This window comes from Haliotis rufescens, unplaced genomic scaffold (genome assembly GCF_023055435.1).
Source record: "Haliotis rufescens isolate VD_foot unplaced genomic scaffold, xgHalRufe1.0.p SCAF_12, whole genome shotgun sequence".
Lineage (NCBI taxonomy): Eukaryota > Metazoa > Mollusca > Gastropoda > Lepetellida > Haliotidae > Haliotis > Haliotis rufescens.
In genome coordinates this window covers 14,791,691-14,806,469 of record NW_025963802.1, presented here as the reverse complement: position 1 = coordinate 14,806,469, position 14,779 = coordinate 14,791,691, and the positions used below count along the sequence as shown (strand labels likewise).

At 43.8% G+C, this 14,779-nt stretch overlaps 1 protein-coding gene across 9 annotated transcripts in view; it reads left to right on the top strand.

The window, feature by feature from the left end:
* The window catches only part of LOC124146094 (matrix metallopeptidase-21-like), a 140,540-nt gene extending 130,219 nt beyond the window's left edge, over positions 1-10,321 (top strand). For all 9 annotated transcript variants that reach the window (XM_046516177.2, XM_046516176.2, XM_046516173.2 and 6 more), the window contains exons 4-7: positions 1,709-2,005; positions 2,606-2,860; positions 4,111-4,286; positions 6,098-10,321. In XM_046516177.2, the coding sequence (XP_046372133.2) occupies positions 1,709-2,005; positions 2,606-2,860; positions 4,111-4,286; positions 6,098-6,388 (1,019 nt within the window). In that variant the 3' untranslated portion in view covers positions 6,389-10,321. The remainder of the gene's footprint in view (positions 1-1,708; positions 2,006-2,605; positions 2,861-4,110; positions 4,287-6,097) is intronic.
* The last annotated feature ends 4,458 nt before the right edge of the window (positions 10,322-14,779 follow it).

Here is a 14,779-nt window from a genome sequence, read left to right as displayed (position 1 = left end):
ACCACATTAAGCTAACACGCCTTGATGAAACTGGAATACTGTTTAAAACGGCGTTAAGACTTAAACTCACCAATATACAAGAGAGGTAGCAGAGACACGGATTTGAGACTTCCTTTAATACATGCAGCCAAAACAGTGTAATTAGTAATAGTCATTAATGAATTACCATAAATATTAACAAAAGTGCTCTGCGTGATTATCGACTTTGATGAAGATATTTGACTGATTTTGTGGTCCTGTTATTCAGCTATTGCTAAACTGTGTCATATCTGACTTCAACAGACACAGTGTTGTTGATCAAGGAATCTTTGTGTCAGAATAAACTGGTTACTTTCGTTCGTAATTGGTCGAAAGCCGTTCTGGGTTTTCTCTTCATGTCAGTGAGTCTATCCGTATGGACCATCAGTACATGTGTTATATGAATGTGTCCTGTTGGATTGCATTCTGTCAGTGTTAATACTCAAGGATATGTTTACATACCTGATGTCTCAAATACGGCATTCCAGATAGGAAGAACATACCACACAGCACTTGGATTCTCTCAACACTTGACAACACGTTGCCTCAAAGCCTACTGCAGACTGTCATCACTGCGCTCGCTGCAGATCAGCGTTGTCTTCAGCCTTTCATTGTCTAGCTGTATTGCAGACAATGACCACCGACAACGTGAAACTGGACTACTTTAAGATCGTGTTGGAATTTGACAGCCACTGCATGTGCTATTTGTAATGTTGTTGTTTTTGTAAAACACAGTTGTATCATTGACAGTTTTTGAGACATGGTTTCTTCTACAGCCATAAACGTATATATTTGCAGGCATCTTTTCAAATCCAAACACGTCCAATGTTGGTGCTATGTCTATCCAAGGTCAAGGCCATCTTTAAGGCTATTCTGAAACATGGTTGTATCATTCATTGCCAGTTTCTGATGCTGTTGAGACTTTGGTAGTTGTTGAATCTTCAGACCATTGGGGTCAAGGCTTTGAAGTAAATATTATTTACTGGAAGTACATGGTGGACTTGAGAAGTTTTGAGGAAATGGCGGTAAAGGGGCCGATTCTGATGTTTCAAGTACTCTATATTCTTGTCTCAAGACTTGTCATAGATTATCATTGTCTGTGAAGATATTAGAGACTATTTTTGTCACAAGACAAGAAAATACAATGCACTTGCTGTCTTAGATAAATATTTACTGTGGGCCTGTTGTCTCAAGAACTATTGTAGACTCGTCGACTCAGGACTTACTGTCTTCGAGATTCTAATGTATATAAAAACTACAAGCTGTATATCAAGTCGAGCCTGTCAACTCTGATTGGACAACCAAGTCATTTAAACCCCGACCCGATGTCTCCATCCCCAGTTCTCTAAAGTCGTCCCTGTTGTGATAACGACTTATGCCCCATGGATATCATGCTTTTCGTAAGAACCGACGAAAATGTGGATTGGATGAGTTCGTGAAGATGTTCCTCAATGGTTTAGGTTGTTCCTCACTCTTTCAGTCACTGGGCCATATACAAAATACACAGGCTGCGGTGGCATAGATTGACCATTCCTGTTTGTGGCGTTAGATAATATGCACTCGCTCACTAGACTCCTAAAAAGGACCAATGTAGTCTTGTCCATGAAAACAGACTGGGCCAGGCTACATCTTCTTTGACCAACGTGCTGGTGTACAAACGATTGTTTAACTCCTTGCTCTATGTTCACAGGTAATCATCAAAACTGTCCCCATAAGTTCGACGGCAGTGGGGGTGAGATCGCCCATTCCTGGAAAGCCGGGAACATGCACTTCGACGACGAGGAAAACTTTAAGTCTATCCGGTCGTACAGCCCTGAGGGGATTTATCTTCTGCGTGTGGCAGTGCACGAGATCGGTCATGTGCTGGGACTTGCTCACCGAAATAAGTCGTATTCCATTATGTACGCCATCTACCACGGCTTCGAGATGCAGCAGCCCGAGTTTGAACTGGGCTGGGAAGACCGGAAGGCCATTCAACAGATATATGGTAAGATTTTTAGAAGATTCCGGAGAACCCTAGGACCCTAGGAACTATTGCCAATAAATGATAATAAATCATAGATGTATATAGCGCATCTTTTCTAGATGGCCCCTGCTCAAGAGCGTTCTATCATGCTCTTTTGAAGAAGATGGTCTTGAGGGTTGACCAGGGCTGCTGATATCCTTGGAGCTGACATCCACTGGAAGCCGAAGGTTCTGTTTCGATACAGTACCGACTTCACACTCTGTGTTACCTATATCAATATTTGTTACAGTACTATCAGTGTTTGGGAAACGAAGTCGTTTAATGTCAGGATACAGTTTTAAACCTAGGTATACTGTTTTCCGGAAGCAGTCCTAAGCATCCAATGTTGGTTGCAATAACTGACTAAAGTGTGGATCGAGTGGTTACGATGTGTGACGTGGCTGTTTGCCTGTTGCTCATGCTCTCAATCTCTCGTTTGCCTGGCCCGTGGTCGACTGTTTACAGGCGCGTCATGATAAAACTGGAATATTGCTAACTTAAAACAACATTCGCTCAGGTTTATGTGCGGGCAAATCAACACTCATGTAGTCTCATCGGTCCTATGTTTTCATTGTCCTCCAGGTGTATGCAAAGGACACTTCGATACGTTGTTCGACTGGGTGAGGAAGCGTCCCGACAACCAGTTCATCTACAACACATACTTCTTCCGCCAGAACAGGTACTGGATGTACGAGAACCATGCCAACAGAACACGATACGGTGACCCTTTGTACATCGCACGGGAGTGGGACGGCGTCCCCGATGGAATCGACGCCTACATCCATGTCTGGTACTTCACAGACACCACCATGGCTAATGAAGCTTATTTCTTTAAAGGTTAGACTATAGACCTTGTCACTGCCTTCCGGGCGATGAAGTAGCACATCGGGTAGTGGGTTCGCTTGTTACAATCTGCCACTGCTTTAAGGGCAGGGAGGTAGCACATCGGGTAGTGGGTTCGCCTGTTACAATCTGCCACTGCTTTAAGGGCAGGGAGGTAGCACATCGGGTAGTGGGTTCGCTTGTTACAATCTGCCACTGCTTTAAGGGCAGGGAGGTAGCACATCGGGTAGTGGGTTCGCTTGTTACAATCTGCCACTGCTTTAAGGGCAGGGAGGTAGCTCAGCGGGTAGTGGGTTCGCTTGTTACAATCTGTCACTTCTAAGAGGACAGGGAGGTAGCTCAGCGGGTAATGGGTTCGCTTGTTACAATCTGTCACTGCTTTAAGGGCAGGGAGGTAGCTAAGCGGGTAGTGGGTTCGCTTGTTACAATCTGTCACTTCTAAGAGGACAGGAAGGTAGCTCAGCGGGTAGTGGCTTCGCTTCTTACAATCTGTCACTTCTTTCAGGCCAGGAAGGTAGCTCAGTGGGTAGTGGGTTCGCTTGTTACAATCTATCACTTCTTAAAGGGCAGGAAGGTAGCTCAGCGGGTAGTGGGTTCGCTTGTTATAGTTCATCACCGTTTTCATGGCAGGAAGGTAGCTCAGCGGGTAGTGGGTTCGCTTGTTATAGTTCATCACCGCTTTCGTGGCAGGAAGGTAGCTCAGCCGGTAGTGGGTTCGCTTGTTATAGTTCATCACCGCTTTCATGTCAGGAAGGTAGCTCAGCGGGTAGTGGGTTCGCTTGTTACAACCTATCACTTCTTAAAGGGAAGGAAGGTAGCTCAGCGGGTTATGGGTTCGCTTGTTACAATCTATCACTTCTTAAAGGGCAGGAAAGTAGCTCAGCAGGTAGTGGGTTCGCTTGTTATGGTTCATCACCGCTTTCGTGGCAGGAAGGTAGCTCAAGGTGGCCAAAACGAGACAAACAAGAATTGGTTATTCGATTATGCTGTATTTCATACAGGCATCATAGGTGTGTTTTGAACCTTAGCTTTGCAGTATTTCGTCGACTTTTAACTTTTCAATACTTTGTTGAAATCCAAAATTAAAAATTAAGAAAATTAAAATTAATCTTTTGCCCGGCAGTTTATAAGTGAGCCTAATTGCAATTTAAACACCTAATATGCCACACATCAGTGACACAGTACCCGATCTCTGTAACCACCTGGTGATATGTTCTGTATACCTACATATCGTATGTTCCCAGGAGAGGATTTCTACCGGTACGATAACGACAACGACAAGGTGTTTGACGGTTACCCCAAGAAGATATCAGAAGGGTTTCCGGCAAAGGAGGGATCGGAAGACCGTATCCCAGACAACCTGGACGCTGTGTTCTTTGACTTGCGAGACAAGAATATCTACTTTTTCAAAGATGAATATGTAAGTGGATACGTTTTAACTAATTTCTCAAACGTTTAGACTGGCATATTGTAGTTTAGTATCAAAGTCCACTTTATTACGAGTGTTTGAATGGGATATTATTCAGTGACGTTGTCAGAAGAATATCTCTTGTCGGTCGTTCGCTACTGTGTTCAACAGTTAATTAGAAATGGAACTAGGGTATGTGTCGGTCATTCCCGACTTTGATCAACAGGTAATAAGTAATAGGACCAGGGTAGTTGTCGGTCATTCCCGACTGTGTTCAACAGGTAATAAGAAATAGGACCAGTGTAATTGTCGGTCATTCCCGACTGTGTTCAACAGGTAATAAGAAATAGGACCAGAGTAATTGTCGGTCATTTCCGACTTTGATCAACAGGTAATAAGAAATAGGACCAGAGTAATTGTCGGTCATTCCCGACTGTGATAGGTAATAAGAAATAGGACCAGAATAAGTGTCGGTCATTCCCGACTCTTTTCAACAGGTAATAAGAAATAGGACCAGGGTCAACAGGTAATAAGAAATAGAACCAGGGTTATTGTCGGTCATTCCCGACTGTGTTTAACAGGTTATAGGTAATAGGACCAGGGATGTCGGTCATTAACGACTGTGTTCAACAGGTAATAAGAAATAGGACCAGAATAATTGTCGGTCATTCCCGACTCTTTTCAACAGGTAATAAGAAATAGGACCAGGGTCAACAGGTTATAAGAAATAGAACCAGGGTAATTGTCGGTCATTCCTGACTGCTCAAAAGGTCATAAGAACGGGAACATAGTAGTGGTCGTACGTTCCCTATTGTCTTCAACAGATCATGACAGTCGAGAGGAAAGCAGTTTTTGAAATAGCTGAACATGCTCAAAAGGTGAAGAGAAATAAGAGTAAAAGGGCACGTGTTGGAAGTAACCGGCGATGCTCAGTGGTTTAGGAGAAATAGGAGCAATGCAGGTGTCTGTGATAGAAAGGCAGCGTGGAGAATCCTGCACACGGCATCGGGGTGTAAATCAGTTGGAACTGCCAGGGTTCAGTGTAGTCAGCCCCTCATTCCTCCAAAAGGCAACACCGTTGATATGAGTCATAGGCGTAGAGCGTCAGTTTTGGAGCGCTTAAGCGCTTACTTAGATCTAATCACCAAATAATGAGCTGGTGTAATAATTTCTCCTTTTAGAATTCTCGTTTATACAGTGTTGGTGTCAAAAGCTAGTCGCTCCCGAACACCTCAGGTGTCACTTGTGTTTAAACATTGTAAGATGATTTCATAACACATACAGTGAAATGTCAACAGGGTGCCCATTTACAGACCTCTAATTATCTTCGTAGAGACTTGCCATCAACAGCGTAAGAATCGTACACGTGGATTTGCTCGCACACCTCAGCGTTTAGGGGGGAAGGGGTCGGGAAGAGCAGAGTTACAAAGCACTTTGTTTATAAAAGCACGGCGTCAGCAGGAACGAGTTTCAAGCCACGCGTGTATCGCGAAACAAACACACCGACCATCTTGGGTTTCTCTCGGACCACCTATGTGTGTGAGCGTACGTCTAAAGACATGTTACTATTCAGGTATAACCTGCGTAGACGGCGGTGAAGGAGTGTATGAGTAGCTGTAGTGTTCCACCGGAGACCAATTGGTTTAAGTTTCGGTATGCAATCTGTACGGGAATGAAGGCACAGAAACGCTTCGCAATGTCATTGGAAAATGGTCCACCCTGGATCTGTTTTTGGGTTGGATATGAACTTCTGAATCTATGATAATAAGTGCTTGTTTCGTCAGCTTCCTACGTAGATGACTCATAGATGCTTGTTATTTCAGGTCTACGTTTATGATCCGAAGGAGCCCGAAGAGACCCGAGGTTGCTGTGTTCGGAAAGTGAAAATCGTGGATGAGTACCCCGTGAAAGAAGGGGAGAAGCCGCTGCCGGCGACTGTGGACGCCGTGTATTATTCCTACAAGGACAAAGCCATGTACTTATTTAAAGATGAGGAGTTTTGGCAGAATACGAGGTTTCATCCGAGGATCAAACAAACACAGAATACGCTGGAATACAGAGGCAAGTGGTATGAAAAGTGGTTCGATATTTGTGACGTCACAGATATGGAGTGAATGACATTATGACGCCCACTGTGTGAGGACTTCAATTCGAAATGTCACGTGACCCGTATTATAGATGACGTCAACAGTGACCACGAGCACAGATCAGAGGAGCACCTGCTGAAGCCAGGACAATCCGACAAACGGAGTTCCATCCGAGGCGTCAATCCACTTCTGAGAGGGATCCCATGTACATAGATGATGTCTGGCATAGGTCCTGTCTTGGAAACCGTGCTTCTCGTCTTGCACGTGCTTCTCGTGCTAATGAAAGAGCTAGTTGACATATCAGCGGGCTGATGTCATGAACTGCTCATGTGATATATTCTAACGTTCATCTGATTGGTTGTTAGCGTTGTGTTGATACTAATGCTTACATGGGGCCGAGGCTTCGCTAGTGCTCGACAAATACCGCAGAGTTGCATTAAAGGACAACGTATGTTGATAAGGCTGGACACATCATCAACTCCAGCCGGACATTGCTTATTTCACTTGGAATGCGAAGTTCAACACAAAGGAGCAAGTGTTTTTTTTGTACACGTGATCTTATATGAAGTATTTGCCACTTTTATATGATCGAACTGCCACTGTTATATTCAATGTCATATTGTTGCGTTATAGCCTTTGGGGCATTATTGACTTGTTAGCATCCAGTAAAGGGCTAGCGTGTCGCGATGTACAAATTGGTCTGTATTTACAAGTACATTCCCCGCTCGCTCGCTCCCTGTTCTCGCTCATGTAGGACAGTTGGAGGTCTGAGATTGACGCCGAAATAGTAACGGTTCGGACTGGTGGACGGATAGACGGAAATATGTCAGAGCAGGCTCTTGGTCCTTCTTTAGATCTGTGAATTACGCAGCTTTAGATCTTTTAGTTGGTAGGACCGTAAACAGTCTGTATCGTCGGGGCATGATGATAGCCCTATTGAATATGATTGTCTTTGCTATTGAGTCGAGTGACTAGTGCTGTAAACAGTGTACAGTTATTGGTCCTGGCCATAGGATAGATATATTCTTGTTCATGCTTTACAGTGCTTGGGTATGTTCAATATGTACAGCTTTTGGTCAAGTCAAAGATTGACTTTGGTGGGCCGTATCCACTGTGCACAATGATTGATCCTGCCCATAGTGAACGGTCATGGCCTTGATGCTTTCGATTGGTCCTGTCGCTGGTTCAAAGTGATTGGCCCTGCCCATGGTGCACAGTGATTGGTTCTTGTTATGGTGTACCATATTTGGTCCTGTCCACTGAACATTTTGATAGGCTCTGTCTGGCTTTGGTTTTTACCATGGGGCATTTCTGATTAGTCCTGTTCGTTGTACATAGTGATTGGCGCTGTTCATTATGTACAGTGATAGGTCCTGCTCATCGTGCTCGGTGATTGGTTCTGTTCATCATGAACGGTGATTGGTCCTGTTCATCTTGCATGGTGATTGGTCCTGTTCATCATGAACGGTGATTGGTCCTGTTCATCATGCACGGTGATTGGTCCTGTTCATCATGCGCGGTGATTGGTCCTGTTCATCATGCGCGGTGATTGGTCCTGTTCATCTTGCACGGTGATTGGTCCTGTTCATCTTGCACGGTGATTGGTCCTGTTCATCATGAACGGTGATTGGTCCTGTTCATAATGCACGGTGATTGGTCCTGCTCATCGTGCACGGTGATTGGTTCTGTTCGTCATGAATGGTGATTGGTCCTGTTCATCTTGCACGGTGATTGGTCCTGTTCATCATGGACGGTGATTGGTCCTGTTCATCTTGCACGGTGATTGGTCCTGTTCATCATGAACGGTGATTGGTCCTGTTCATCATGCACGGTGGTTGGTCCTGCTCGTCGTGCACGGTGATTGGTTCTGTTCGTCATGAATGGTGATTGGTCCTGTTCATCTTGCACGGTGATTGGTCCTGTTCATCATGGACGGTGATTGGTCCTGTTCATAATGCACAGTGATTGGTCCTGTTCATCATGCAATGTGATTGGCCCTATTCAACATGCACGGTGCTTGGTCCTGTTCACCATGCACGGTGATTGGTCACGTTCATCATGCAATGTGATTGGTCCTGCTCATCGTGCACGGTGATTGGTCCTGTTCATCATGCGCAGTGATTGGGCCTGTTAATCGTGCACGGTGATTGGTCATGTTCATCATGTCCTGTGATTGGTCATGTTCATCATGCACAGTGATTGGTTTTGTTCATGGATAGGATTACTGGCGGTAGGGTTCCAGAAAGAACCGTTCGTATGTTTAGAAGGCTTGGTCACAGTCGGCTACTCAGAAACTGTATGTACATGTTTTCACTTGTATTAAGACGTTTTTTATATATATTTTGCATATTGTGTCAGCTGGTCCGATGTTTTTGTTATTCATTTCTAACTATCACATCCACATCTTGGTTTCATTTTAACTTTAATCAACTCTACTAAACATTCAGAAGTACATGGTTGAATCAGCGTTGCTTTGTTATGCTCACCAAATGTAGTTTTTTGTGTTTTTAAAAAAATGATTTCACATAAGGTGCCACGATTTTACAACATACCCTACAGGACAATGTTGCTGGCCTGACGGGTCGTAGTATGTGCAGGCTTAGTAGACCCTACCTGGGTAGCTGTTCTGATGTTCGCTCTGTCATTACGTGGTCCATTTTTTTGATGTTTGTTAATAATTTGAAACTCTAGCTCCTTCATTTTGTCACAAGTCTGAAACAGCAAGTGCAGCGTAGAGATGATTGCTATGAGGCAGGGGTTGTGTTGCTGATGTGTAAATATACTAAAAACATAGAACGTAAAGGTATCGCTGTAGTGTACGAGAAACGTTTTCAGTCAGTATTATAGCTCGAAGTCATCGCGCACATTAAGCCAAAGATATTGTTGGAAGATGTACAGTGATAGTGTATGGCATAGCACGGGGCACAGCTTTAAAGGGAGACGCACGTTATGTATATATCTAGTGCACACATTGGAGACCTCTACTTGCATGTCCACCTTAACTATAGTTAACGCTCGTGCATCACGTATGTGCACGTCCCAGACCACCAACCTTAGTTTTCACGTGACTTCACGTGACTTTGAGTGCTAGAGATAGCTAGGGCTCCAAACGTATGCAGATGGCCTTTTTAGGGCGTCTGGTTGACTTCAAGACATAATTGTAGTAAGTCTTGTATTCACGTGAGGAGGCGGCGTAGCTTTCTTGCTCTTCTGTATGCGTACAAGTAACAAAAACTTAAGCGGATATGCACGTGCATGCACGTGTACGCTATTTATGTCAAACCCGCCATATGAGCAGGGCCGTGCCTGCTGAAAACCTACTTATCATAATTTATAAACTGTTATGTTTTTATATTTTAATTTTGTTATGTGTACATTTCGGGATGATATTTATTACAATAGTTCTTGTGAGCATGCGTGCTTGCCACTTTGAAAAGCATGCTTACGAGAAAACTATTTTTGTAGCCATTTCGTCATAAGTTCATTACCGTTCTGATGTGATGTGTTTAGTTGATGCGTCAGCCATGACTTGTCCACTATTTGCCGTCTAATTTATGACCAAACCATTGTCCAACCGTCATGTCCACCGCCACCTGATCAGTGATGCACGCATCTGTATACGTCATGTGATCAGTGTCATGCGCATATGTGTACGTCATGTGATTAGTGTCTTGCGCATATATGTACGTCACGTGATCTGTCATGCGCATCTGTGTACGTCACGTGATCAGTGTCATACGCATATGTGTACATCACGTGATCAGTGTCATGCGCATCTGTTTACGTCACGTGGTCAGTATCATGCGCGTCTGTGTACGTTACGTGATCTTTTGTCATGCGCATCAGTGTACATCACGTGATCAGTATCATGCGCATCTGTGTACATCACGTGATCAGTGTCATGCGCATCTGTGTACGTCACGACGATCTGTCATTCAAATAAATGTCTGCCTATTCGTACGGCTCCAGTGTTTGTTCTTTTTTGCCAAACATCTTTGATCATTAGTAAATACGATTAAAATACATCAGGATTACCAACTTATTTTCCATTTTCCCGTGTGAGTCACATGTTAGAGGAACCGATTATAGTTTCAAACTTTTACAGTAATTGGTTCTTTTTTTCTCGGGAGCACGGGTGGCCCAGTCGTCTAAGGCGCCGTGATTCGCTGTGCAGAGTTGCGTTCCATGGACACGCCAGAAACCTATGATTGTGGGTTCGAATCCCGGTTCACCCCGATTATGTTTCTAGGTTTGTCAGCACCATACCCGTGCTCGTGGGTTTCACCGAAGTGATAAACGTCTGAGACCTGCATCACTTCGGGCTTTCCTCCCACATGAAGCTGACACGCCATGATATAACTGGAATACTGTTAAAAGCGGCGTTAAACCCAACTCACTCACTCACACTCTTTTTTCCCTCTCTCGTGAAGATCCGGCGTAGAATAGTAGAAACACCCCATGCTTGCCGTAAAAGGCGACTATGCTTGTCGTAAGAAGTGACTAACGGGATCGGGTGGTCAGGCTCGCTGACTTGGTTGATTCATATCATCGTATCCCAATTGCCTTGATCGATGCTAATGATCTCAATCACTGAATTGTCTGGTCCAGACAGTCGGCCTTCATCAAGGCACCTATGAAGCGTCACGTGGTTTCGACAACCTAACCAACTAAGTGGTAGACGTCTAACCACATTAAGCTGAGACACTGTGCTGTAACTTGAATACTGTTAAAAATTGGAGTTAAACCCGACGCACTCTACCATTGCTACTTGAAACCAGGGGCGAAACTACCATTGTAACAGAAAAGCAATAATTATTGCTTACACCTAAAAAGAGCACAATCTTTTGTATAAGTAAATCTCAATTTACCAGTTATGCAGTAAGTTATAAATTCAAACTCTACACGGTTGAACATGATATTTATTGTCTAACTTGAAAATCGGAATCTTTATACACTTTAGTGGTGGATGGTTTGTGACGTAAGAAAACCGCTCTCACACAATTATTTTCATGATAATGATAGGTCGGCTCGCGTTAAGATAAAAAAAAGGAAATAACCATCACATATTACGAATGAACATATATATAAAAAAAAGAAGTAATATTATCGATTCATTTTAATTTCATTAGTAATCAGATGTTTCTTGAATGAAACCCGAAAATGTGTTTGTGAAACACGTATGTATATTACTAATACAAATATAATAAAACGTCACCTATATATGTTACAAATATAATCTGACATCAACGGTCCCAAAATTCAGGAAACGTTTAGGAGCATCTAATATTATGAAATTTCTGGGTAAGCTTGCCCCCAAACCCTCCTAGCGGGCCCTCGTAACATTGGTTTTGCTTACTCTTAAAATCAGCGTAGTTTAGCCCCTGGCAACAGCTACTTCTGCTGCTGGTATTGCTACTACTGCCACTATTGCTGCTCTGCTATTAATATTGCTACTACTACTGCTGCTACTACTACAAAAGCTACTAGTAGTAGATTAACTCTTGCAATCAGCCGGTCAGAACCGAAAGTTTGTGTTAGAAAATAAATGCTCCTGCTATTACAACAACTATACTACTGTTGCTACTACTACAACTACTACTACAACTTCTACAACTACTACTAGTACTGCTTCTACAACCAAAGTGGTAAACGTCTGAGGCCTGCATCACTTCGGGCTTGCCTCCCACATTAAGCTGACACACTGTGCTGTATCTGCAACTGTTCAAAAGCGACGATAAACCAACTTACTCACTCTACCATTACTACTACAACATCTACTTCTACTGCTACTGTTACTGCTCTACTAGTTTTGTTACTACTGCCGCTGCTACTATTACTACTACAACAACAATTACTACTGCTGCTGCTACGACTACTACACTCTTGAAATCAGCTGGTCAGAACGGAAAGTTGGTCTTTGAAAATAGGTGCAAGAACATGAACAACAGCAACTACGACTACTACTACTACTACTGCTGCTACAACTACTGCTGGTGCTACAACTACACCACTACAGGTAGTTTAACACTTGAAATCAGCTGGTCACAATTGAAAGTTGGTCTTTGTAAAAAGAAGTGGCAACACCCATAATCAGTATCCTTTGAAAACACCTCATCCCAGTTTAACTGTCGTGGATGGAAATCAGCTATGTGGTCAATATCATTTATTAGTTTAATTTTTAATCATTTAAGGGCCGGTTCTCAACAACAACGCGTTCGCAGTGGTTCGAGGCTCGTAAACATTGTCCCTGAGCTAGGTTCGCTTTGTGAAACGGGCATCTTCTCGAGGCAAGAGGGTAAACTGTCTTTAAATATAGTCAGTTAACTCGCTTGCCTCGGGAAGATGTGGAACGGGACACAGAACCGAATACAGTGAGCGTCAAATCTTGGGGTGTGAACCTGTGCGGAGCCGCCTCGGGTGCAGAACTTGGTGGTAGTAGCAAATATTCAAATGACCTGTGATAATGTACGAAAGCCTCTAAGACAAACCACGCCGTGATATGACCGGAATACTGTTAAATTTGGTTTGGTTTGTTTTTTTGTTTAACGCCGCACTCAGCAATATTCCAGCTATATGCCGGCGGTCTGTAAATAATCGAGTCTGAGCCAGACAATCCAGTGATTGACAGCATGAGCATCGATCCATGCAATTGGGATACGATGACATGTATCAACCAAGTCAGCGAGCCTGACCACACGATCCAGTTAGTCGCCTTTTACGACAAGCATAGTCGCCTTTTACGGCAAGCATGAGTTGCTGAAGCCCTATTCTACCCCGGAATCTTCACGGGTCGAATACTGTTAAAAGCGGCGTTAAACCCAACTCGCTCACTCACTCTTAGACAAACATTGTACTAGGTACTTGCACTCGTCATGCTAAGGATTCAGGTCAATTTCTCACAGGTTAGGTAAAATGGGGTTCAATGTTGCGTTCACGTTCATATATATCCACTATACCACGGTAGCGTGTGTGTGCGTGCGTGCGTGCGTGCGTGCGTGCGTGCGTGCGTGCGTGCGTGCGTGCGTGTGTGTGTGTGTGTGTGTGTGTGTATCTGCTTGTACTAATTCAGACTAATGCCGATTTTGTAGTGCTAGCCCACTGAGATTCCATGAGGCACATGCATATCCACCTAAGACACAGTATACTGACTCCATGCCGACCAGTCCTTGCTTTAGCACTTCAATGTCGAGCACCAGACTGGGTTTCAAGAAGTGACATAATTTTACGTCTTTTGGTATGACGCTGCCGGGAATCGAACCCTCAGCTCTCAGGCAGGTGCTCTACCACTATACCACGGAATGGACCCCTCAACGGTACAATTATCGAATTCATGCTTGGTGTCCCGCGCTTTTGCAGTTCTTCAGTATGGTCTTGTTCTCTCATTTACAAACATGGCTACACGTATATTTGCTGTGCAGAGTTGCGTCCCTTACACGTACCAGGATTCGGGATCCAATCGGATATCTACTCTTACCGTGCTCATTCAATTCAACATAGTGTTAAACGACAACGACTTTCATCACTGTGGATTTGCCACCCATATCAGACCGTCTCGACTTGTTTTAACAAAAATGCTTTAAAGCGGCATAAAACCAAACTCTACATCAGCCTTTCCCATTCCAATACAACAGCCAAACATCAGCAAGCTATATTCCAGGCCCAGACTGTCAAGGCATCATATGTATCAAGGTCTGAAGTAAACATGATAGTTTAAATGTGTTCATGACATTGCGCAACGACCGAGTTGTCTGGTCTATATTAGAACGTGTCACAGCGTTCTCGGCTGCAAAGGAGAAACTGTTTAAACATCTATTAACGAAACACGAAGATCGTGAACATGGGGCAGATAAACACATCCAACAAGCGGGTGATTATAAATTCATGTTGAGAGCCACATTCGTTGCGGTTAAAAAAAATCAAAGCACGGTATAAGGATTGTTCTTATAATGTCAGCGCCATTCTTGTATGGTGTGTGTTTGTAAACATACACAGAAGCACACCATTCTCATTACTCGAGGCCCTTGAGGAGGTCGTGACGGACGCAGCAGACTGAGACCGATGCAACTTGTATACACGTCTCCCCGCTTGAAGATTCGCTGATAAACATCAAGACGCATATCAGTCGTGAGGTCATAAGTGCCTCTGTCTTGAACGTACTCCTGAAGAACAAGTCACACTCACAGGTGGTTCAGATGTGTGGTTAAGAGGTACAGGTGTTTGAGGTACAAATCTACAGGTAGGGTAGATAACGGTGTAGAATCAAGACACGTCAGTGTGGTGATGTGGATCAAATGTAGTCTTGCTTGGTACAGAGGTACAGGTGTATTTGGTACAGAGGTGCAGGTGTATTTGGTACAGAGGTGCAGGTGTTTGAGGTACAAATATACAGGTGTAGTATTAAGACTCGTCAGTGTGGTG